Source organism: Mastomys coucha, unplaced genomic scaffold, assembly GCF_008632895.1.
Source record: "Mastomys coucha isolate ucsf_1 unplaced genomic scaffold, UCSF_Mcou_1 pScaffold5, whole genome shotgun sequence".
Lineage (NCBI taxonomy): Eukaryota > Metazoa > Chordata > Mammalia > Rodentia > Muridae > Mastomys > Mastomys coucha.
The window spans coordinates 72393269-72416369 of record NW_022196911.1 but is presented as its reverse complement, the minus strand read 5'-3'; the positions used below and the strand labels follow the sequence as shown (position 1 = coordinate 72416369).

At 42.6% G+C, this 23101-nt stretch overlaps 1 protein-coding gene across 2 annotated transcripts in view; it reads left to right on the top strand.

Annotated features, from left to right (window-relative positions):
• Positions 1-21889, top strand: part of Gosr1 (golgi SNAP receptor complex member 1) — a 36398-nt gene extending 14509 nt beyond the window's left edge. For both annotated transcript variants that reach the window (XM_031351388.1, XM_031351387.1), the window contains exons 6-9: positions 715-789; positions 10777-10806; positions 13958-14040; positions 18279-21889. In XM_031351388.1, coding sequence (XP_031207248.1) covers positions 715-789; positions 10777-10806; positions 13958-14040; positions 18279-18403 — 313 coding nt within the window. In that variant the 3' untranslated portion in view covers positions 18404-21889. The remainder of the gene's footprint in view (positions 1-714; positions 790-10776; positions 10807-13957; positions 14041-18278) is intronic.
• The last annotated feature ends 1212 nt before the right edge of the window (positions 21890-23101 follow it).

The following is a 23101-nucleotide window of genomic DNA, read 5'->3' as shown; positions in this document are numbered from 1 at the left end:
ATTGTCTGAGTACCAACTATGGACAAGACATTCTGTAGATGGTTGGTATGAAAATGGCTGCTTAGCTTTGAAAGAGTTTATCATCACAGTGCTAGAGGGGAGCTTGTTAGTGAGTGAGGCCTAGTAACACCTAAGTGGCAGGGTTTCCTGGTGGCTTTGCTGGGGTATTCTGTATTGTTTTTGCATTTTACACAGTCTTTATCTTTTTGGGTCCACAACATTCTTTTGAAAGAGGCAGCTATCATTAGGTCTTATTTTACAAGAGTAGGTGTTGAGAGACTGTCTAAGATCATCTGGCTACATAATGGTGGTGCATAGACTTCAGAGTCATGTCAGTTGCTTTGCCAGTCTCTCCTGTATCTTGGTTTGGTAGCTTCTTATCCCGTGTGCCATGTGCTCATTAGTAAGTTCTACCTCTGCTGGAGAAAATAATATGAAAGTTAATACGCAAAGGAAAAGTAAGATCTCCTGTTTGGAAGTTTGGGTTAGTTTGGTAAAAAACAGAAAACCCCTAAATCTAAACTGGAGAAACAAAATTCATCCTTTACATCTGTGGTAGTTATTTGAGGGAAGTGAAAAGCATTATATTCTATTATTTACTTGCAACTGTGCAGAACACAGAACTCTCCTCTGCTGTCATTGGGGTCAGTGCCTTAACCTGATGTTGCAGCATTTTCTAAAAAAAGTTCTTGCCTTTTCTTGATGTTGCTCTAGGTCATATAAAAGTGGGTCTGGAGTAAACAACAGGAGAACTGAACTGTTTCTGAAAGAACATGACCACCTTCGAAAGTAAGTACTGCCTGCTTTCCTGTGCTCGCTGATCGTCTACCTGTAAAGACATTTCTCACAGGAAGGGCTTTGCTGGTGGGGATCTGCCTGCCATGAGTGGTTCAGTGGAAATGGATGGCAGCTCTTCGCTGTAATTAAATGATGCCCTCGAGGGTTTTCCTCCTCTCTTTAACCAGCATGCTGCTGTGCACTTTACCCTGCTGCATGGTATTGATGGGATCCACAGTAGTAATACTGATGGCTTATGTTTGAATGACCTCTACCACTTACCTTATTGAAGGAACTTTATAAAGAATAAAAAGGCCAAATATCAAGTGTAAAAGAAACAAATAAAAACGACAACAAACCCAAGATTTCAGCAGGAAATGATTGGGTAAAGAATCAGTGTGCTTTAAACAAGGCCCACGTTCTACTCCCATGTCAGCTATTTTTCCCCTTGATTTTTTTTTTCTTGTTTGTATTTTGTGGTAAAACTTAAGGATCAGAACAATTGTCTCTGAGCTCAGCTTGTTAGCCCTTGAATGTCCATGCTAAATAGTCAATGTTAGGAATTAGTTTGCTATTTGCTACTGAATGTCATCAATTAGTTATGTGTGATAAGCTTAAGGTACTGTTGAATTCATTTGCCTTTAAAGGCCACCACTTTAAATATAAACTGTTAAAATGCAGACACAAGTGACTGGAACAGTAGCTCAGCAGTTAAGAACACCAGCTGCTCCTGCAAAGGACCTGGGCTCTGTTCCCAGAGTCCACATGGCAGCTCACAACTGTCTGTGACACCAGTCCCAGGGAATCTGATGCCCTCTGCTGGCCTACATAGGTGCTAAGCACATATGTGGGCAAAACATCCATACACATTAAAATAAAATAAAATAAAATAAAATAAAAAACAAAAAACACAGAACAGGCTGTGGTGGTATGTGTCTGTAATCCTAGCTACTTAGGACGGTGAGTTAGAATGGTCGCTTTGACTCACCACTTCAAGACCACTTTGAGCAACAGAGTAGGAGTGTATCTCAGTATACGTGTACAAACACATGTACATTTACACACACACATACACATATCAAAATCCTATATGTGGTTTTAAGAGATGAAGTCATGCTAGGCCAGTGCTCGACCTCTGAACTATCCACTTAGACAATTTAGGTCTTTTTAGAAGTTGTGATTCTTCTAGTGTCAGAACTAGTTATTTTTGGATTCTGTTTTTTTGTTTTTATTATTAATCTTTTTGTATTTACATGCATGTGTGCATGCATGTGTGTATATAAGAATGCAGAGACCTGAGGTTGGAAATAATCTTCTCTTTTGTACCTTATTCATTAAGGCAGGGTCTCTCAAGTCCATGGCTCACCACTATGGCTAGTGTAGCCACCTCGCCTGGGATCCTTTGTCTCCTCGTGCTGAGGCTTGAATTACAGGTCCACTGCATCTCCCTAGTGTTGCCCATAGTGTCTGGTGATCTTGAATCTGGTCGCCATTCTTACATGGCAGTTATCTTAACCACTGCACTATCTCTCCAGCTCCTTTTCTTTTGTTTTTTTTTTTTTTTTAAAGATTTATTTTATTTATATGAACACACTATCACTAACTTTAGACATACAAGAAGAGGGCATAGGATCCTATTACAGATGGTTGTGAGCCACCATGTGGTTGCTGGGAATTGAACTCAGGACCTCTGGAAGAGCAGCCAGTTCTCTTAACCACTGAGCCTTGCTCCTTTTCTTTAAATTACATTTTATTTACTATTTTGTATTTGCTGGGTACATGTTACAGCATATACATGGAGGTCACAGAACAAGTCCTTAGGAATGGGATCACACTCCTACATGGTGGAAGGAAAGAACCAACTTCTGTAAGTTGTCCTCTGACCTCTGCATGTATGCTGTGACACATACACACACACTCACACATTCAGGGTAAATTAAAATGTAATTTTATGTGTACGAGTGTTTTGCCTACATATATGTGTGCTGCATGCATGCCTTGTGCCTGAAGAGGCCAGAAGAGGGTGCTAGACAAAGATGGTTGTGAGCTACCATGCAGGTGCTGGGAACTGAACTCAAGTCCCCTGCAAGAGCATCAAGTGCTCTTAACTGCTGAGCCCTCTCCAGCCCCTGACTTTAAAAAATAGAAAATAAAAGCAAATAGATGTAAAAGGAAATATTTGGAGATTCTACAAGTCCTGTCTCTTTGCTTTGTTGCCCATACCATTGGGCCTCGCTTAGCATGCCTTGTTATTCTGGGTGCTTCCTTTAGTTCCTGGTAGCATGAAACATTCATGGCTCTTGTTGTATGTTCCTTCCCTTCACTCAGCCACTTTACTAAGCAGCCTCGAGGTTTCTTTTGTGGGCATGTGTTAGTAAGGAGCTTAGATCTAGGTGTAAGGAGGGTTTTTGGTTGTTTGATTGGTTGGTTGGTTTTGTTTTATTGCTACTGAAGTGATTGTTTCCTGGCATCTTCTTGTTGATAGTTTTTAAATTAATAATTAATTGTAGCTATTGAGGGGAACAATCATATTTCTCCTTGTTTACAGTAATGTGATCAATTACATTACTTTCAAACATTAAACCAGTATTGAATACCTGGAATCCCACTTGATCATGAAATCTTTCTTTTCTGTAACTGTTGGATTTATGTTAAGGAATTCTACATTATTCTTCTGAAATATGATGTAGTTTCCTATTCTGGAAATGTTTTTGTGTGGTCTATTTTAAGTGATTTGGGTCATGTCCCTTCTCTGTTTTCTAAAATAGTTTGTGTGGGCTTAGTGTTGTGTCTTTCTTCCATATGTAGAGGTTGCCGGTGAGTCCATCCAGTTCAGGGTTTCCTTTGTGGTAGGATAGAAGTCAAATGTCCCTGAGCCAGTAGGTGGCTCACTGGAGTCAGCTCAGTGGGAGACACAAGTCCTCCTGTGCCAGAGGAGCTGCAGTGCTTCCAGCAAGGATGAGATAGATGCCAGGCTCCGGAGCTCCGGTGATGTTTTAGCAATTGGACAGCATCAGTTTTGGCTTTCAGTTTTCTGCTAGACTACAGACCGTAAGCAGAGGTGGAGTGTGCTTACGTAGAACCTCACCCAGTCTACTTACTAGAAGAGATTTTACTTTAATACTCCCCTCTCCCCCCAATTCCCTCAAATGAATTAGCTTTCCCTGGGCCTGTAGCACCCTCCATGTTGTGTTGGTCATCTTATTATTGTTTCATGTCTCTTTGTTTCTTTGCAGCCAGCTGTCTACTACCTGGGCCTGTTTCCTTTCCCATATATGTTGTTGTTAAAATTAATATCAATTGGGGTTTTCTATCCCACCTTAGATCATTTAGTTCCCAGATAAAAGACATCAAACTTTTATATTTATAATGAGCTTTAGACAGCACTCGAGTTGGGACAGATATCAACCCTCTAAGCTATTTTGTCTAATTCCCTGCCAATAACTCTTAGATAAAACTTGCCATGTTCTACCTGGGCCACTTTGACTCCAGCTGGCCAGCCCTCGTGGCCAGTTCTTGTGATCCCTTACCCCTGGCATCTTTCTCTCTCTCTTTCTCCTGCTCTGCTTCAGACCCCAAGCCCTGGATCCAAAGCCCTGCCTTCCTCTCTTCTGCCCAGCTACAGGCTGTAGGCATCTTTATTGACCAATCAGGGATAACTTGGGGGCAAGGTTACATAGCACGCCCAGGTGTACTTGAAGATCTCATCCCTGAGGCCACCAGATCTTGGCGGCCAGTATTTAGCATGACGAAACACAGCAGCAGACCAAACCTCAACGCACATGTGCCAGAATATGTCCCTGTCATCCTCTTTGTGCTTTTGCTTTGTTTTGTCCAATTGTTTTAATTTTTTTTTTTTTTTACTCTTCCGGATAGCTTGTTTAGGTTCTGTGCTTCCTTTTCTAACTCTCTTAACTCAGCTAGCCCGCCCTTGCTGTGACTTAACAAAGCTGCCCTTTCATTTCCCAGAAAGCCCTCTGACTGTGTGTAATGCTTGGTCTGTCTTCCCTGCCGGACCCTCCTGGAATGTGTTTCATGAGGGAGAACTTCATCTACCATAGCATATTTGGATCTCCAGCCCTTGTTGTGCCATTAACACTTAATACCTGGGTGTTGTATGAATCAGTGGTTATAAGCAAGGCTGTTAATTTTGTTTTCATAAACATGAATATATATTATATCCTAGTGTATAAAACTTACTTGTTTCATTCAATTATTCTCTAGTGAATACTTAATATATATACACAAATATAAAAATAACTTTAAGGACTATAGGAAATAATTATTCCTGTAACCAGTTATCTTTTGCTTTGTAAAATGAATTCCTTGTGAAATCCTTTTGAAATTTTAAAATCTAGGGCTGAAGAGATTGCTTATGGCAAAGAGCACTTGCTGCACAACGGTGAAGACCTGGATTTAGATCCTAGCACCTGCAAGTCAGGTGTGGTCTCTCATGTGCCTGAGACCCAGCACTGGAGTACGGAGATAGGAAGATCACTGGATAGCCGGGAACATGAGCCCTGGCTCAGGGTCCAGGCTCAAAGGAATAGAGCAGAGAGTGGGAGAGGAGGTCACTTGACACCCTCCTCTGGCTTCACATATACACGTGTACCTGCACACATATGTGTATATGCTGCACACACACACATACACACACAGATTTAAATTCTTTAGTAAGTCTCAAACATCTACATACTGACAAAACAAGAATCAGAGAATATATAGGTCACGGTCTCACAACTGTTTAATGGTGCAGCTTTTCCTAAACACACAGTTCCTAACATTTTGGTATTTGTCCCACAACTCACTGCCTTCCCTATGAGTTGTTTCTTTAAAATTTAATACTTATTTTAACAAGGAACCATCATGGCCTGATTTTATAGAGAGCCGAAAGACCAGTTGCTCTGAAAGGCCATTACTCGGCTTCTCACTTTCCACTTTTGGAATGCAGTGAGAGCTGTATTACATAAGGATGAGTTCTGTTGAAGTTAAGTCATTTTATAAAGTTGAAAACATTCAAAAATTACAAAGAATTTATTTCTGGTAACTTTTCAGATACAGAACCATTGTACAGAGCTTGTCATGCTTAAATAAGATGGGTTACACTATTTAGTTGATAACTTTTTTGTTCTCATTCTGTTGATCACCTAGCAGGTAAGATTGAGAATGACCACATTAACTATTTGTGTTACTTTAGGTCTAACCATGTCTATGAATGAAGAATTATTTATTGCCTTTATCTGTTGATTATTTAGAGTTTTGACATTTTAACTTTAAATTTTACCAGCTATGTCATTTGTATAGTCTAAAGTTCTTTGCAGAAATATTTTAGGTAGGCTTGTTTGGTTTGAGACATGGTCTTGTGTATCCCAGGCTAGCCTTGACCACTGTGAAGTCAAAGACCTAGAACTTCTGATCTTCCAGCCTATACTCTCTAAGTGCTGAAATTAATTGGTGTGTGCTTCCATGCCCAGTTTATGTGGTACTGGGGATTGAACCCAGAGCTTCACACATGCTTGGCTGGTACTCTACCAACCTCACTATGTCACCAGTAGAGACTTTCTCTTTCCTTTTTGAGGCAGGGTCTCACTATGTATGTAGTACAGGCTGGTCTGGAACCCATGGAGATTTGAGCCCAGATCCTCTACTTTGTTGTTTGTATGCTATTCCTCAAAGTGAGTCTGGTGGCATAGACTGCACAGCATTGCTATGATAATGCATGTCCAAGGCTTTGTCAGACCTTTCTGCATAGGAGAATGGGTAAGACTAACGGAAGTAAGTGGTTGGTCTGTACAGATAGCTCAGCCATGGAAGGCTAGGCTCACAACTAAAAGGCAAGAAGAGTAAGGACTAAAAGAGAAAGGGACTTTTTATATGGGAGCAGGGGTGTACATGTGTGTGCTGCTTCAGTGCAAGGATTGCAAGTGTGCACCACTCCACAGCTGCATTTTTATGTGGGTCCTAGGGATGGAACTCAGGTTCATGTGTACACAGCAGGCACTTTCCCAACTGAATAGCTCCCGCCCCCAATTTTATTTAATAGAAATTGAAGTACTTTTAATGTTGAGATTGTGTTAGTAAAATGAAATTCCAACTCTATTAATAGACCGTGACCATTTTTGTAAAAATTATCATAACGTGGTGACCTTTACAATAAGCAATGGCTTTATCTCACAATTTTTTTTGTGGGGCAGGAGAGATGGCTTAGCAGTTAAGAGTGCATACTGTTCTTGCAGAGGATTGGAGTTTGAGTCTCCATCCCCCACATTAGAGTCCACAACTGCTGGCTGGTAGGACCAACTAGAGGAGAACCAATGCCTCTGGCCTCTACAGGCACCTGCACACAGGCACATGTGTGTGCACACATAATAAACATAATTAAAATTTAAAAATAAGTCTCTAAAATGTTTTAATAAGTATCACAGAATTCATGTTATATAATGGTCGGCTATAACATCTCTGAGTGAAATGATTTAAAATCTTGGCATTTAAGGGCTTGACCTTCCCTTTCCCAAGTATTTATGAACTCTGTTAACTCATGCAGTTTTGTTGAAATAGACATGAATGTTCTATGCCATGGGGCTGCTATTGGGGACATCTCCTGCCTGGTAGTCAAGTCCCATTCACCTTCTGGACAGCAAGCTTGCATCAGCCTTGCCTCTACGTTCTTATTTGCTTCTTCTTATTATTCACATAATAGCTACAGTAGAACAACTTATGCACATGCATATGTATTCTTTGTTTTTGTTTGTGCATGTGTGAACTAATTACACCAAGGAAAAACACCATAGGCAGAGAGAAAATGTTTACAAAATACACATTTGATAACAAGTGTTAATCATCGCTAGGACCACACACCAGACAGCTATAGAGAACAAAGGACTTAGTTTGACTCATGTTTCAGAGACACCAACCAGTTCATTGTGACGAGAAAGACATGGTGTTGGTTAAGTGGTCCTCAGACAGCACTGTTCAGAAGTGAAATCCTGGGACCTGTATATTGTAATCCTGCGGATTATCAGTAACCACAGGCTTTGAACTAGTCAATGGCTGACAGCTGTCATTGGGTATTCCAAGGTTCCTTGTTAGAGATAATTTGTCTCAAGTGTTCTAGTTATTTACAGTGGTAAAGTAAATGTCAAAGCACAATGACCTGGTTAGCCAAGGATGACCCTTGAACTTCTGATCCTCCTGCCTCCACTTTCCAAGAACTAGGTTTCCTTACAATTGGTTTACAGTTAGGAGCTATTATATACAGCTCATTTTTCTTTATTTTGAAATAAAATAAAGAAAAATTGTCTTCAGTGACATACACCTTTTTTTTTTTTTTCTTTTTTTGAGACCTGGGTTTTCTGTGTACCTCTGGCTGTCCTGGAACTTGCTCTGTAGACTATGCTAGTCTCAAATTCACAGAGATTTGCCTCCTCTGCCCCCCAACTGCTGAGATTAAGGTCATGCGCCCAGGCAGCACATGACTTTCCTGAAGACTTCAAGTGGAGGTGGGATTATAAAATTATGATTATAAGAATATATATGTGCATACTGCTGTGGAAAACTTACAAAAATTATAAGGATTGCTTCAATGCTAATCCTGATTGTTACTTTATTAATGCTAGAAATATATGTTAACTCGTTTATTTGTTCATTTATTAAGCATTTAATGAGCATCTCCTGTGTGCTAGGTACTGTACTAGACTCTGGGGAATCAAAGATGCATGAAAGTCATTCTCTACCCCTGGGAGCCACACTGCTTAGAGGAGTAGTAAACAAGTGCCTCCCTCTGAGAGAGCGTGTTTTCATGCCTTAGCTGAGAATTTAGGTGAACCCCCTTTCTGTCTCTGTAGCACAGCGGTTCTCAGCCTTCTTGATTCTGTGACCTCTTCCTCAACAGTTCCTCATGTTGGGGTAACCCCAACCATAAAATTATTTTCATTGCTACTTCAAAATATAATTTTGCTACTTTATGAATCATAATGCAAATATTTGATATGCAGATGGTCTTAGGTGACCCCTGTCACAGGATTGTTTGACCACCAAAGGGGTCATGACCCACCCACAGGTTGAGAGTCACTTCTGTAGCATACTATCTGAAGTCCTTAACAGTTCCTCGTGCTGATGTAACCTCCAAATATTAGAAATGAGTTGATGTGAGGGCATAATATAGAGAATTAGTTTTGCCTGTATACACAGGTGCATCTGGAGAAGCTTTGTAAGGATACAGCTTTTGAGCTAGACTTTGGAATATGTAAGTGGTTTATGGTAAGAATTATGAGGGGTTGGAGAGAGAAAGCTGCTTGAGGTCTGATGCCCTCTGGTGGCCTCCACAGGTACCTGTACATGCTCAGCACATGCCTAAGCATACATTTGAAGGGTTTTAGAATAAAAGGAGAGCCTACACTACACTACTTACAGCTAAGTAAGAAACATCAAAGTGCCTTGATCTAGAGCAAACATACCTATCGGCTTGTGCATTTGCAAGCTGCTTTTGCTTGGATCCTCTCTTGTGAGCTTTACTACATGAGAAGTCCATGAAAGGGGCTCAGACAGCCTCATGCTCAAATCCTGACCGTGCTGTAGGTTGGGTGGAAGAAAATTGTGTGTGTGTGTGTGTGTGTGTGTGTGTGTGTGTGTGTGTGTGTGTATGTTATATTTCTGGTTAGCTCTTACTCAATATGTAAGAGGATTTGAAGCCAATTAGAAGGTGCTTCCTTATTGTTTTATAGAATGTTGGGATTCATCTGGTTTTAAAGGTTTTCAGGCCTGTTTGCTTACTTGTTGGTTTTGTTTGTTGGAGAAAAGGTCTCAAGTATGCCAAGTTGGCCTTGAACTCCTTACATAGCTTTATGTAAACTTCTGATCTTCTTGCCTTTACTTCCCAAATATTGGGATTACATGCATGTGCCACTACTCAGTTTATTGTTACTTTTTAAATTCTTTTTTTTGTTTTGTTTTCGAGACAGGGTTTCTCTGTATAGCCCTGGCTATCCTGGAACTCACTTTGTAGACCAGGCTGGCCTCAAACTCAGAAATCCACCTGCTTCTGCCTCCCAAGTGCTGGGATTAAAGGCATGCGCCACTGCCACCACCAGGCCTTAAATTCTTAATTGTAGAACTTATGCAAGGTATTTTTGGCATTCTTATGAAACTCATCTTTACTGAACTTTATATCACTGTTAAATCGAAACCTCAGTGTTCTGTTTTATAAATTAACAGAGTAACTAACTCTTTTGGAAGGAAGTGGCTGGGGCAATGCAAATATTTATTTCTGCGCACTCCAAGTAAAATGGCAGTGTCTGGAGACTTGCTTCTGCCTCGCTGATGTTGACTTGCCTCTTACCAAGCTCCGCTCTTGGTGCATTTCTCCCGGAGTAACTGTTTCTTACATGGTGTTGGACATACGCACTCTGCAGATCAGGGGTGCACAGTCATCTTCTGTGTTCACATTCTCAGAGTCTAAAGTTTCAGGAGCTGAGATCTAGTTTAGTTTTAAAAAAAACTTACTTCCCCCAAAAGGAAGGAGATCTGATGTTTGAGTGATACTAATTAGAGGCACCAGAACCACATCTGTCACCTGTCTCAAACAAGCTGGTATAACGCTTACCAGAACCACATCTGTCACCTGTCTCAACCAACCGGTATAATGCTTACCTTTTGATGCACAGTGGTGACTACTCTGAGTTATCTAGATTTAACTTTTACTCCTTAATGCTGTCATTAAAACTAGACAAACATTTATAATAAGGAATAAGGAATGTCACACACATGTGCGTGCACACACACAAACCCCAGAAGATTTAAGCTAAGAAATAAAAGCAAAGTGTAAATTACTTACTGTATGGCAGAATTAATTTCAGAGTTCAGGATTTTTCTCTAGATGCTCTAAAAATAAAAATCTTAATTATTCTATATACAGAAATGGCTATAGAATTTATACACATAGAAAAATAAATGCTATTAAATATATGTTTAGTAATTCAAATTTTTAACTTTCTTTTTCAGCTCTGATCGTCTGATAGAAGAAACAATAAGGTGGGAGTAGTTTTTGTGGTACTTCACTTCTGTGTTTGCTCACTTAATGATCAGATCAGTCCAGCCCTGTTCACTAGAGTGAAGAGGGGTCACGTCATGTTCTGTAAGCGATGACAGTTTTACTAGATAGGAATGCATTTCTGCTGTGGCCTTCCTCTCTAAGGGCATTCAGTCTTCGTAGTAACAGTTTCATGCGATGGACATTGATCAGTAGAGTCCTTCTCCAAAACAAAGAAGAAACAACGGGATTTGCCTATGATCACATGATTAGTAACTAATATTGAGGACTTGGATCCCCTAATTAGAGTCTCTTATATCTTTGGGGCCAGAGACAGTGATGGCTTAATGGACTTGCCTGCCACCAAATCTGACGACCAGATCCTTGGGACCTGCTTGGTGGAAGGAGAGAACCAGCTCTCAGCAGCCATTCTCTGACCTCTGCATGAGCATTGTGGCACGAATGCACACATGCACTCATAGATACAAGGGAAATTAATTTTTAAAAATAGATAATTATGGGCTGGAGAGATAGCTCAGCAGTTAAGAACACCAACTGCTTTTCTGAAGGTCCTGAGTTCAAATCCCAGCAACCACATGGTGGCTCACAAACATCCATAACAAGATCTGACTCCTTCTTCTGGAGTGTTTGAAGACAGCTACAGTGTACTTACGTATAATAAATAAATAAATCTTTTTTAAAAAAAAGGGTAATTACGTTTAGGTCAGAGCAGTAGTAAAAAATCTGAAGTTCCAGTAAATGTATCAATGATTTATCATTTTGAAGCATTATATATATGAAGCTTATATTTTATCTCTTAAGTATTTGAAACTTGAAATAACAGCCTTCATTTCACTCAGCTCAGTTCCAGATGATGGGGTAGGTAGGAAAGTATGTCTAGATAGACTTTATGTGGTACTGGAAGTCATGCATATTCAACAAGGTAATAACTTAATGTAATATTCAGTCTCCAAGGAATACAAAGTGCTCTGTGGAAATTATTTTTTAATGCCTACCCTCTGTGAGTCAAGTGCACATGAGATAATGTTGACTCCCCTTCAAAAAACCCGGGGCCTGTATGGTTCAGACACCGTCCTTACTACAGGCTGGGATTCTCTTACCTTCTATAAGACCATAAAGGCCCATGTTGTAATTTCCAGCAGAATTTGGTCAGTTTCCATTTCTTCTGCTGCTTTCATGCTTCCTCATGCTTTGAAAGGATCCTCTGACCCAGATGTCATGGCACATGCTTAGTCTCCCAGCATTTGGGAAGCAGTGGCCTGGATTCTAGGATCTTCATGACACTCTGCCTGGCCTTCATCACTGCCCCTCTCTAAGGAACTGACTATATACAATATCACCAGTATGTGTGTGTGTGTGTGTGTGTGTGTGTACTTTAGTGACACAGAACTTGCTTCATCTTCCCTGGCCAGAGCCCTACAGGTAGCTTTCCTGGTCCTCTTGGCAGCATCATGAAAGGTAGTCTCATTCTTCTGCTTCCTTTAAGTCGCCTGTTTGCCTGTCAGTAACTCTCCATTTCCTTTCTTATCTTCAGTGACCATTTCCTGACCACTCGTTAGACAGCCACTCCTTGGTTTCCCCAGACAGCCTTTGCCAAACTTAAGCCTTTCTGCTTTTGTTCTTTGAGGTCACTGGCTTCGTAGGGTGTTTTCTGATATTTTTGTTGCTGGGTTTTTTTACTTCAGTAAATATCCTATGTGTCTCCTTACACATTCATTGTGTTCTTCTCAATAGTGAAATTATTTTGAATAATTGTCATTCCTCTAGCATCTCTCTTCAATAAAACACCTGGCGGCTTGTTCTGTGAGGCGTTGCCCATGAACGCCTAGCACCTTACCACAATGGATGGCCTAGATGATGTCTCCTCCTGGAGCCAGCCTGGAAGCCCCTTGGCCTCCAAGTCCCTCTGCAAGCACAGGAGCCAAGAGAACAGAGTTCCTTTCCTCGGCCCCAGGACTGCCAGGTCCATGGCCTCCCACTGTCAGGCTCCAGGGCTTCCTTGTGGGTCTTCAGCTGTCTTCCCTGGAGCCTTCAAGGGAACCAGGGATTAAGACGGTCCTTCCCCAGAGTGTGTGCTTTTGTTCTGGACGCTCCACGGAGAAAGATGTGTCTAAAGTACACCAGGAAATTATATCTAGCGAACATTTCCCCCAATTTCTAGGACTCTTTTTAAAATAAGTTTGAGTATCTTTTATTCTTTGACTACTTCAAACAAGTACAACTGCTCCCTTTGCATATTGTATGTTACTATATAAAGCATTCGCCTATGTGTTACTTATCAAAGTGGACACTGACCCTACTCTCTAGCGTCCTACTGTGTGTGTGTATATGTGGTGGGCGGGGGGAGGGGGATCATTGGAAGTGACAGCAGACAAGGGTCAACTCATATTCTCAACAGGTCGACAGCGTGGCCTGTTCTGTAAAAGAGCTGTCTTCCCCTCTCACAGTATGTTTAGTGAATCCCGAGATCTGCCTTCTAAGTCTTCTAGAATTTCCAATCCCCATTTGTTTATATGTTGAGAGCTGGTTGAATGTGGGTATGACTTGGGCCCCTTTCTTATGCTCATGATTTTTTTTAATGGTTGTTTCTTTGCTTTCCTCTTAATAGTTTCTCTTGATTAAAATTATTTTAATGGTTGGGTTTTTTCTAAGCCATTGAAGAAGCTTTGTAATGTATGATTTGTCTCTTTTTTTCTTTCTTTTTTTTTTTTGTTTGGTTTTTTTGTTTGGTTTTTTTTGGAGGGGGGGCGGGTGTTGAGACAGGGTTTTCTCTGTGTAGCCCTGACTGTCCTGGAACTCATTCTGTAGACCAGGATGGCCTCGAACTCAGAAATCTGCCTGCCTCTGCCTCCCAAGTACTGGGATTAAAGGCGTGCGCCACCACTGCCCGGCTATGATTTGTCTCTTAATGTCTCATTTTTGTTACTTTGAACACAAGATGACTCATAACAAGACTCCCTGTGTAATAATAGTAGGTTCAGTCAGAAAAGGACAGTGGGAAGGCAGCTGGGCAGGGACTTGTATCCATTTCCTGCTGATCCTAAGCTTTCTGTTTGCTTTTAGAGGTGTGAAGAACTGACAAGATAGTGCTCCCGTGCCAACTCAAATTGTCTCTTTTCTCCCCTCTTGAAGCATTGCTATGGCAACAAAAGAGAATATGACTTCCCAGAGAGGAATGCTCAAGTCAATTCACAGCAAAATGAACACTCTGGCCAGTATCCTTTGTGATATGTTGGTGGGATGAAGGGCTTGTTCTTTTTCTGTGTTTTATTGGGGTAGAGGTGCATGTCATGAACACTGGTAGAGCCCCTTAGCAATTGCATCATGTGGGGACAGAGATTTATATTTATAAAAGTATTCACAATTTTTTTTTTTTTGTCCTTAAAAGCTCTGGCTGTACCAGGCAGTGATGGCCCTTGCCTTTAATCCCAGCACTTGGGAGGCAGAGGCAGGCGGATTTCTGAGTTCGAGGCCAGCCTGGTCTACAGAGTGAGTTCCAGGACAGCCAGGGCTACACAGAGAAACCCTATCTCGAAAAACCAAAGGAAAAAAATCTCTGGCTGCACATTAGTACTCCCTGCATGTGTTCTTAACCCTGTCGTCCCCCCGCCCCCACCCTCACTCCGCCCCCTGTGCCTCACACTGTGGTTTAATTGTCACTTTGGAGATCGTCAGTTGCAGGTACCTGGAAGGGGCGGGGACACTGCGGGTGTGCTATACCTGTTGGTAGAATATGACTACACAAGTCCCAGGATGGGGAGAGGCTCCATTTGTCAGTTGTGACCTCTGCTTTAAAATTTTAGCTTCTCAACTTAAAATAGTTAGGATTACGTCAGAGAAGCTCAGGGTAGGGGGTTCTTCCCAGATGACTTTGAGGAAGAAATTGTGATTTTCAAAAGGTGAATATCATCTGGTCCATCGTAATTTAAGGGCACTTTTATCCTGATATTTAATTGCCTAAGAAAAAGGATATCCCTGGCATTGCTTGGCATTTACCAATCCTTGTCAATGTTATTAGTCTAGTGTAGAAGCACACATCCCAAGCCACGAATGTTCACACATGCTGAGCAGTTTACACAGCACTGTCCTTCCTACCCATACCACGATCTCTCACCCCATAAAGGGGAGAGAGTGGGGACTTTTTGATTTTTTGCAGATAAAGAAGTAGGCTCAAAAAAGTGGCCTGGCCCATATCCACGGGGCCAGGACAATTTGGCAAAGTGAAGATTCACATTTCAAATTCCCGTGATCTTTCTTCCTTTGTGTACATTGCATGTTCCCGTGGCACACATGTGGAAGCCAGAGGACAGCCTCAGATGCTAGTCCTTGTCTTCCACCTACCGTGAGATGGGGTGTCTATTGTTCCTTTGCTTACCCCAGGCTAGCTGGCCCTTAAGCTTCTAGGGCATCTCCTGCCATCTCCCCATAGGAGCATGAGGATTACAGGCACTCGCGCTGTGCATGGACATTGTATATGAGTCCTGGGGACTCAGTTTCTCAAGTGTCTATAGCAAGCACTTTTGTCCACTGAGTCATCTCCCCAGCCCCCAGTGTATTTTCTATGAAATCATCATTCTGTTCTGCTAGCCCCGCTTCTCTCCTTGTCACTCATGTGAGTTTGACTCTCCAGGACTCACATAAAGGTCAATAAATACAGAGTCATTTCTGGGGTGATGCAATACACTTAGCTACTCACCCCACACAGAAGACCAAGACAGTCCAAAGTATAGACATGATCAGTGTCCATTTTGGTGAACCAGTGAGCTTTACTGTGGTTACTTCCAGGGACATGGATATGAGATGACTTACAGGAGCAGAAATGACTCAGATGGCTGCATCACCAAGGCTCACTCCAGCATAGGTGACCACGTACAATATGATGATAAAGCACTCATCATTCCAAAAGTGTGTGTGCTCAGGGCCTAAAAGATGGCTCAGTGGCACAGTGCCTGCCATACAAACATGAGGACCCGGTTTGGTTGTTTCAGCGTAACTGTCAGCAAGATTTCCCATGTCTCCTCCCTCTCTTCACGACCTTTTGTCTCTGTGTTAGTCTGGCCCTCTGCAGGATCTCTCCTTATGAGGACAGAGCTGCTACACAGCTTGAAGGCCATTGGAAAAGCATAAGCTTTCCAACAGTTGTCACCAAGTCCCCCAGCCTAAACCAGTGCCCATTTCTAGCTTAGCCATTAGCCAAGGGATGGCTGTTTGACTGTAAGTATAAATGCTTCTGACTGTCCCGATCCTGAGCTAGACTGTTAGGAACAAGGGAGGGGCGGTCCGCAAGACAACTGAGCAAGAACATAAGCAAGAACGAATGCGATTTAAAAACAATAACAAAAGTGTAAACAATCGAGGGATGGTGGGCACGATGAACTGAGCAAGAGTGTATCCACCATAGTTTAGGTTTCCTGATGCTACGACTTTATGGTATTTTATTTTTTCATCTCTTTGAGTGCTTTTGTGTGTGTGAGAGAGAGAGAAAGAGAGACAGAGACAGACAGAGACAGAGACAGGGAGGGAGGGAGAGCGCACATGCAGAGAAAGGCCAGAGGAGGGTTTAGCTGGAGTTAGAGGTAAACTGCCCAGTGTGGGTGTGTGGGTTGTGGGAAACAGAACTTGAGTCTTCTGGCAGAGCAGCAAACATTCTTAACTTCTGAGCCATGAGAGGAAATATCAGCTTAGAACTCCAAGACCAGGTTCTCAGACCAAAGGGGATTTATTTACCCCAGAGGGACAGAGGGCAAAGAATAGGAGACACAGACAAAAGACAGAGGATAAAGGGCGAGGAGAAGGGAATAAGGGAGAGAGGGGAGCAGTGTTTGTCCTGGAGTGGGACAAAGGACTGCTCTGGATAGAGAGGAGACAGGTGATGCCCATAGGCAAATGGAGGTTTATAAAGGGAAACCATGAGAAACCCCTGTTAGGATGAGGTGCTTCATTTAATTAGGCATGTTAACTAGGTGAGCCAAAGGGGGCTTTTGATTGCTGGATTTTAATACTTTGATACCTGGACCTTGGTAGTCAGCCTCAGGAGGAGCAAGTGACCAAATAAATAGACCTTGGTGGCTGACTTCAGGAAATGGAATCTAATGGTTTTTAGCAAGGCAGAGGGAAGCAGGGAGAAAGTCAAGGCCTGTCAAAGCCATGTTTACCTGCTCTAGCTGGCTAGAGTCCCTTCAGACCATCTCTAGCCCCTGATGATAAAATTTTATATCACCAAAGGATTTGTTTATCCCTGATTTGGACAAGAAAAAGTGAAGGATTTTTTTTCTGTAGAAAAGTTTTTACTTGGTAAAAGGTTTGTCTCTTTGATACATATGTCCTGATCCTGATTTTTAAAAACTCTTTCTCTGTCAGTTGCCCCTTCTTTTCACCAGAAATACATTAATGCAGTAGCATGTGTTCTAGACACTGAGGAAATTTTAGAGTCAGGATCATACAGTACATAGAATATGTAGAGTCAGAGGGGGAAACACTGGCATTTCTCAGGAAGTAATGCCACGTGGCCATTGGTCTTTTTGAACTTGATGTAATGGCTCTATCAACAACGAAGGGCATCTTCACAGAAAAGTTTACCAGAGAAGCAGCTTTGGTCTACACATGCAGGGAGTGTGTTAATGGCTTGACATACTAACTAAAATGTCCAAAATGGAAATCTTCCTAATTGCTCAGCACTCGCTCGCTCTCGCTCCGGCTTCCCCCCTCATATACATATATATACATATACATGTGTGTGTGTGTGTGTGTGTGCGCGCACGTGCGCGCGTATTTGGTTTTGGTTTTGGTTTTCAAGACAGGACTTCTCTGTATACCCCTGGATATCCTGGAACTCACTCTGTAGACCAGGCTGGCCTCAAATTGACAGAGATCCACCTGCCTCTGCCTCCCAAGTGCTGGAATTAAAGGTATAAGCCACAGCAGTTTCCCTTTTTTTAATGTTCTCCAAATAGAGCAACTCTGACATTTCGCCCATTTCTCTGCTATAGTGTGCTAATCACTGCAAAGTAAACCTAAAGTTTTTAAATAATTCATTAGTACCCAGTTACCTAAGCACAAGAAGGATTCCTTCCTGGAGTTGAGAGAACCAGGTTTTCTTCAGAGCTTCTGTCTCTGAGGAGAGGAGCATGGGACAGGAAAGGGAAAAGAGGATGTGGGTGGGGTCTGGCCCCCTGCCCTGTGGAGCCCACTCATGGCCAAGCCCAGGGGCTCCAGTGGATCCTGGCAGCTATTCTTATTTCTCCACTGACTCTCTTTCTGTCATTCTGACCTTGCACCATACACAGACTGGGTGGACTGGTCTATCCCAGTTGGGAATGCAGGGTGCTCCTCTCTTTGCCACAGTCTCTCGTCCTTGGCTGTTGTGGACTGCACTAATGGCTATTTGTGATTCCTGTAACTTTCCATTAAAGAGGCCTCTCTGAAGTATGACCTTAACTAAAGTGTCCTAAAGACCGCTTTCCAGCCGTCAACAGCCTGATACAAAGGATCAACCTTAGGAAGCGGCGTGACTCGCTCATCCTTGGAGGTGTCATCGGCATCTGTACCATCTTGTTGCTGCTGTATGCGTTCCACTGAAAGGACGGCCCCAGGACTCTGCCCACCACCTTCATGGCCTGATCTGGAGTGGGGAACCTACAAAGGAAAAGACGGTCAGTCCCGGCCATGGGCCTGCCAGCAGATGAATTCTAAACTGCACCCGTGGCTCTGATCTGATCGGACTGAGCTGAAGCCAGTTTTTCTGTGCTATCTTTTCTAATACACATTACTCTGTTTTTAATTTTAAAAACAACAAAAGGTTGCAGTTGCTTGTGTCTTCCTAGGAGGTTAGCAAGCAGAAGCTGAGAACCTTGGCTTCAGTGACTGGGGAAGCCAGATGAGCAGCGGGCCTCAGAGCTGGACTCCTCACAGCTCCAGGCTCTCTACATCCAAAGGTGGCTTCTCTTTCAGCTACGAGACTGGATGTGAATAAAAGTAAATCTTACCCTTTTCCTTATACTTGTGGTGAGAAATCAGCTATCTTTTGCTGATTCTCTGTGATCTATATTCTATTCTGTGTCCCTAACTCTTGGCAGTCAAGAAAACTTCCATTTCCCACGGGTTCTGTAAGATGTTGGTAGGCCAGCCTCATGTTTGAGGTGGTCTGAAATGAAGAGCACTGTAAAAGGGGTATCTCTTTCCTGTTTCAGGTGTGAGCAGTGGGTCAGCTGTACTGCTGCCAAACACATCAGGACGGCAGGCCGTGCAGAGGGGCAGTCATTGCTTTACTATTTCTCCCGTTGGGCTAATATTTGCTTGATATGATAAAAGTGCATTTCCACTGACAGGCAGGCAAGTGTCTGTCATTGCCCCTAGCAGTCCCATATGTGAAGCTTAGTACTAGGGATAGAGGGAGGGGACTTGGTTCTCAGTGAGGTCTGCTCATGAGCCACTGTGAGAAGACTGGGGGGTGGCTGTCCGGGCCTTCCTGGCTGTCCGTGTGGTGCAGCCTAGAACAAGGTTAGCATTTTATCCTGATGTCACAGTACTCTTTCCCTGTGCAGATCTGTCCCTTCCTCCACTGTTGGCTCCTTCCTACTCCCAGGCCACAGGATGACCACCAAGGGGCCTGTGACTCCTGCCTGCATCTCTCTCTTGCTTTGGACAGTGACAGAATTGTGAATGCTTCTCAAGGTTAGCCATTTCTCAGCATCTGTAAACTGATAACTTGTCATACTGAACTAGCAGATAGTGTAAAGACTCCAACATCTGTGCTCACCAAGAGAGGAGGCTGCTGGTCCCCCTGGAGTGTCCTCTAGCACATTGTCCACAGGCAGTGAGAGGAATTAGAGTGTAGCTCTTCACCATGCTGTGGTGGGGGACAGTGCCTCTGGGCCAACTAGATACACTTACTGCTCATGGATAGATGGACACCCAGTCTGAGACTGACTGACAGTTTTGACATTCTGCTGTTGGAGTGTTAGTACATTCTGGGTATGAAAGGCATTTGATATATTTTTCTTAATTATGGGGTTTATTTTTCTAAGTATGGGTTAATCAGCTTGTTGACTGGGCATGCCCTTAAAAGGAAATTAAATTTCCCTCTATGGACCTTAAAGAATCAGGGAAGTTCGTTTGTTAAATTCTCTTTGAGAGAACAAAACTTCTCTTCCCTGACACTTCATTATCTTTGATTTTTTTCAAAGGGCCTTGATTGGCAGTTGTACCTCAGCTAGGCTTTATGGGATTTTGGTTGTTATATAGTGGGCAGATATTAAATCTGAAGTATCATAAATAAAGTTATTTATTTAAATACACAGCCAGTCTTTTCTACTGGTTTGATTACATGCTTCATTCACTAAAGCTGATAAGTGATCGTAAACTAGGACGTGGCCCACCACAGCACAGCAGCTGGGCTGCCCCAGGAGGCTACACTCAGATAAACAAATGGAATTATGTTGCTTGTTTTCTTTTTGAGAGTAGATCAGTTCTTTCAAGGAAGGCTAGCTGTAGATGCTGGGGTCTGACCTTCCATTGTGGCGCCCTAGAGGAAAGATTGCTCCTCCCCTTCTGGTTCCACCCTGTGCAGGACCCTGTGGTTGCCCATTGGAACTTGAGTTTTATGACATTCAATATTTTTTTCAAGTTCATTTCTCCCATTTGAGACTTACCCAGTTATCAGGCTTGGGTGTTGGCAGTGAAGAATTTCTTGTCAGAGCCTAAGATAAGAGCATTTTTTTATTTGTGACCCCAGTGAACTGTTGTTCCTCCGCCACAGGTTTTACAGAATAACTTTTTTTAAAAGAAGATATTTTTAGTAACTGTTCAAAACTTCCCACTTCACTAAAAGATATGAAAAATGGAAAGCAACAGCAGAAAATTCCAGGTGTATTTGTCTGTCCTGGCTTGAGAGCATCTCACTGTTCAGCCCTGGCTGGCCTTGAACTCCTGCCTCAGCTTCCTGAGACCCTTGGACTGCTCCCTGATACATACCACCAACCCTGGCTCCAAACAGTAAATCTCTACAGTTTCTCATGTGTCCCCGGGACTTTTGTGCAATGCATTGCTGCTGAGTTCACAAGCCGAAGCCGAGGATCCTCTGCCTCCTACCCTGGCCACCTTTCACTTTTCCCTTCTCCTTCATGCCAATGTTGACTTTTATTGAGAATATCTTTTTGCTTCTTCCTGGTACTCAGATAAGAAGTGGGGACAGATGAGGAAGGGCTGCTCTTGAGCCAGATAGCTGAGTGCTTCCATGCTGGGTATGGATATGTGAGTGGAAAACATGCTCGCTGCTCTGATGCGCTCGCTGTGAGCCTTCGCCACATTACTGTCCCATCCTACTGCTGATGATTTCAGCTGGAGGGCGTGGCTTTTTGAATGAGTCTAACCTTTCTGGCTTCTAATACTTTATCTTCTGTCTTTAACTAAGTAAGAGTTTTGGAAATTCATTGAGCTTTTGAACTTGTAATATTAAGCGGTTAGGATACATGGCCATGCCCAAGTCATTTGTGGCAGATGTGACAGAGCAGACAAACATACTCAGATGACGGATTGAGAGCACTGTTCTCGTTTTAGAGTAGAGGGCATTATTTGGCCTGATCTCCAAAAAGATGCAACATTTCCCACTGCAGTCCCAAACTCATTCATTCCCTTGTGTGCTCATATGCCCCATTCTCAGAGGAAATGGGGGACAAGAATCAAGGTCTAGGAGTGATAACCTGGTGAGAAGCTGGGAAAGTTGAGCTATGTCTTAAAGAATTTTTTTTTCAATCTGATCTAAAATCTTAGTACCAAAATATTTGTACCACACCCTAGTAGCTCATAGTGATGGGAGAAATCAGTTCTGATCATACTTTATTCCGATGGAAGACGATTGAGTCCTCGTGAAAAATGCCAATACAGATTTTTTTTAATCTATTCTTTTCCAAATGCACTTTCTAATTTTTTGCTTTTAAAATAGCATCTTGGAACCAATATTATTGTATTTTTACTTAATTTTTGTTCTCATCTAAATGTGCATTTTCTGACTGTATAGAAGAAACTTTGTTATATAATTTAATAAATTAAATATCTAAATAGCCATGTCTGTGGTTATCTGTCCCATCAAGATAACTTGAGCCCCTCTGAGATTGTGACATCACTTCTACAAGGACTTCTCCACAGTTGGGCAGTGTTTGGGCTCAAAAATAAAGGAGAGGGTTTGAAGAAATGGCTCGGTGGTTAAGAGGACTGACTGGCTGTTCTTCCAGAGGACCTGGGTTCAATTCCCAGCACCTACATGGCAGCTCACAACTGTACCATGCCCTCTTCTGGCCTCTGAGTGCCATGCATATACATGGTACAGACATACATACAGGTAAAGCACCCACACACTATTTGTTTTTAAAGAAGGATGTCTTTATCATAAAATGTCAGGGGTTGTGATAAAAATGTGTATTTTTGTTAGAAAGAATGTCCTCATTCTCCTTAAATGGCCAAAAGAACTCAAATTTCTAAAACATAGAAATACCTCATTTCTCAGGCCCTGAACCAAACATTCTTATTCCTGCTTTCTGTCTTTAGAGATAACACTACCAGGGCTGCCTATGGGCTCGGTAGTAGAATGCTTGCTGAGCAAAAATTAGAGGCCTCAATATGAAGGTGGCATTGTCCGTCGTTTCTTCACCCTAGAATAAACAAATCCTCCATTCTCTGCCTCACAAACTGGTCCTCATAGCCTGACTGTGGCAGCTGCTGTGGCCAGGTCTCCTGCTTCTCTCTGTTTAACCTCTCCTGGAACCCTGCAAGGAGCAGCTCAGCTTAGCTTCCTGAACAGCCTGTGATTTGTTGTGACTGTTGAAGAGCATCCATAGCCCCCTACTGTCTAGCAGAGTTTGTGAAAGAATGATAGAATTCCTTCGCTGGGCAAGATGACAGTGTCAACTGAGGAAGAACTCCACCAGAGGTGACCCTGGGGAAACAATGTGCTTGTTAGGCTTGCTTACAGAGCTCATGACCTTAAAGCAGCTACACTGGAAGGTCTACAACCAGCATGGATGTAGCTGCATAGAGCTAGTCCTTCCTTGGGCCACATGAAATTAGGGCAGAATTGTATACAACTGATGAGTGGCTAGATGAGAGTCCCATGACCTCAACCCGTCCTTCTAGGAAGGAACACCAAAGTCAGTAAGCCCATCTGCTGATCTTTTGTGATCGGCCCATACGAATTCCTGAAGTCAGAGGCAGTTTGGTTCAGAGGGTGGCCCTAAACCAATGGTCCTCAACCTGTGGGTTGTGACCCCTTTGGGGCCGAAC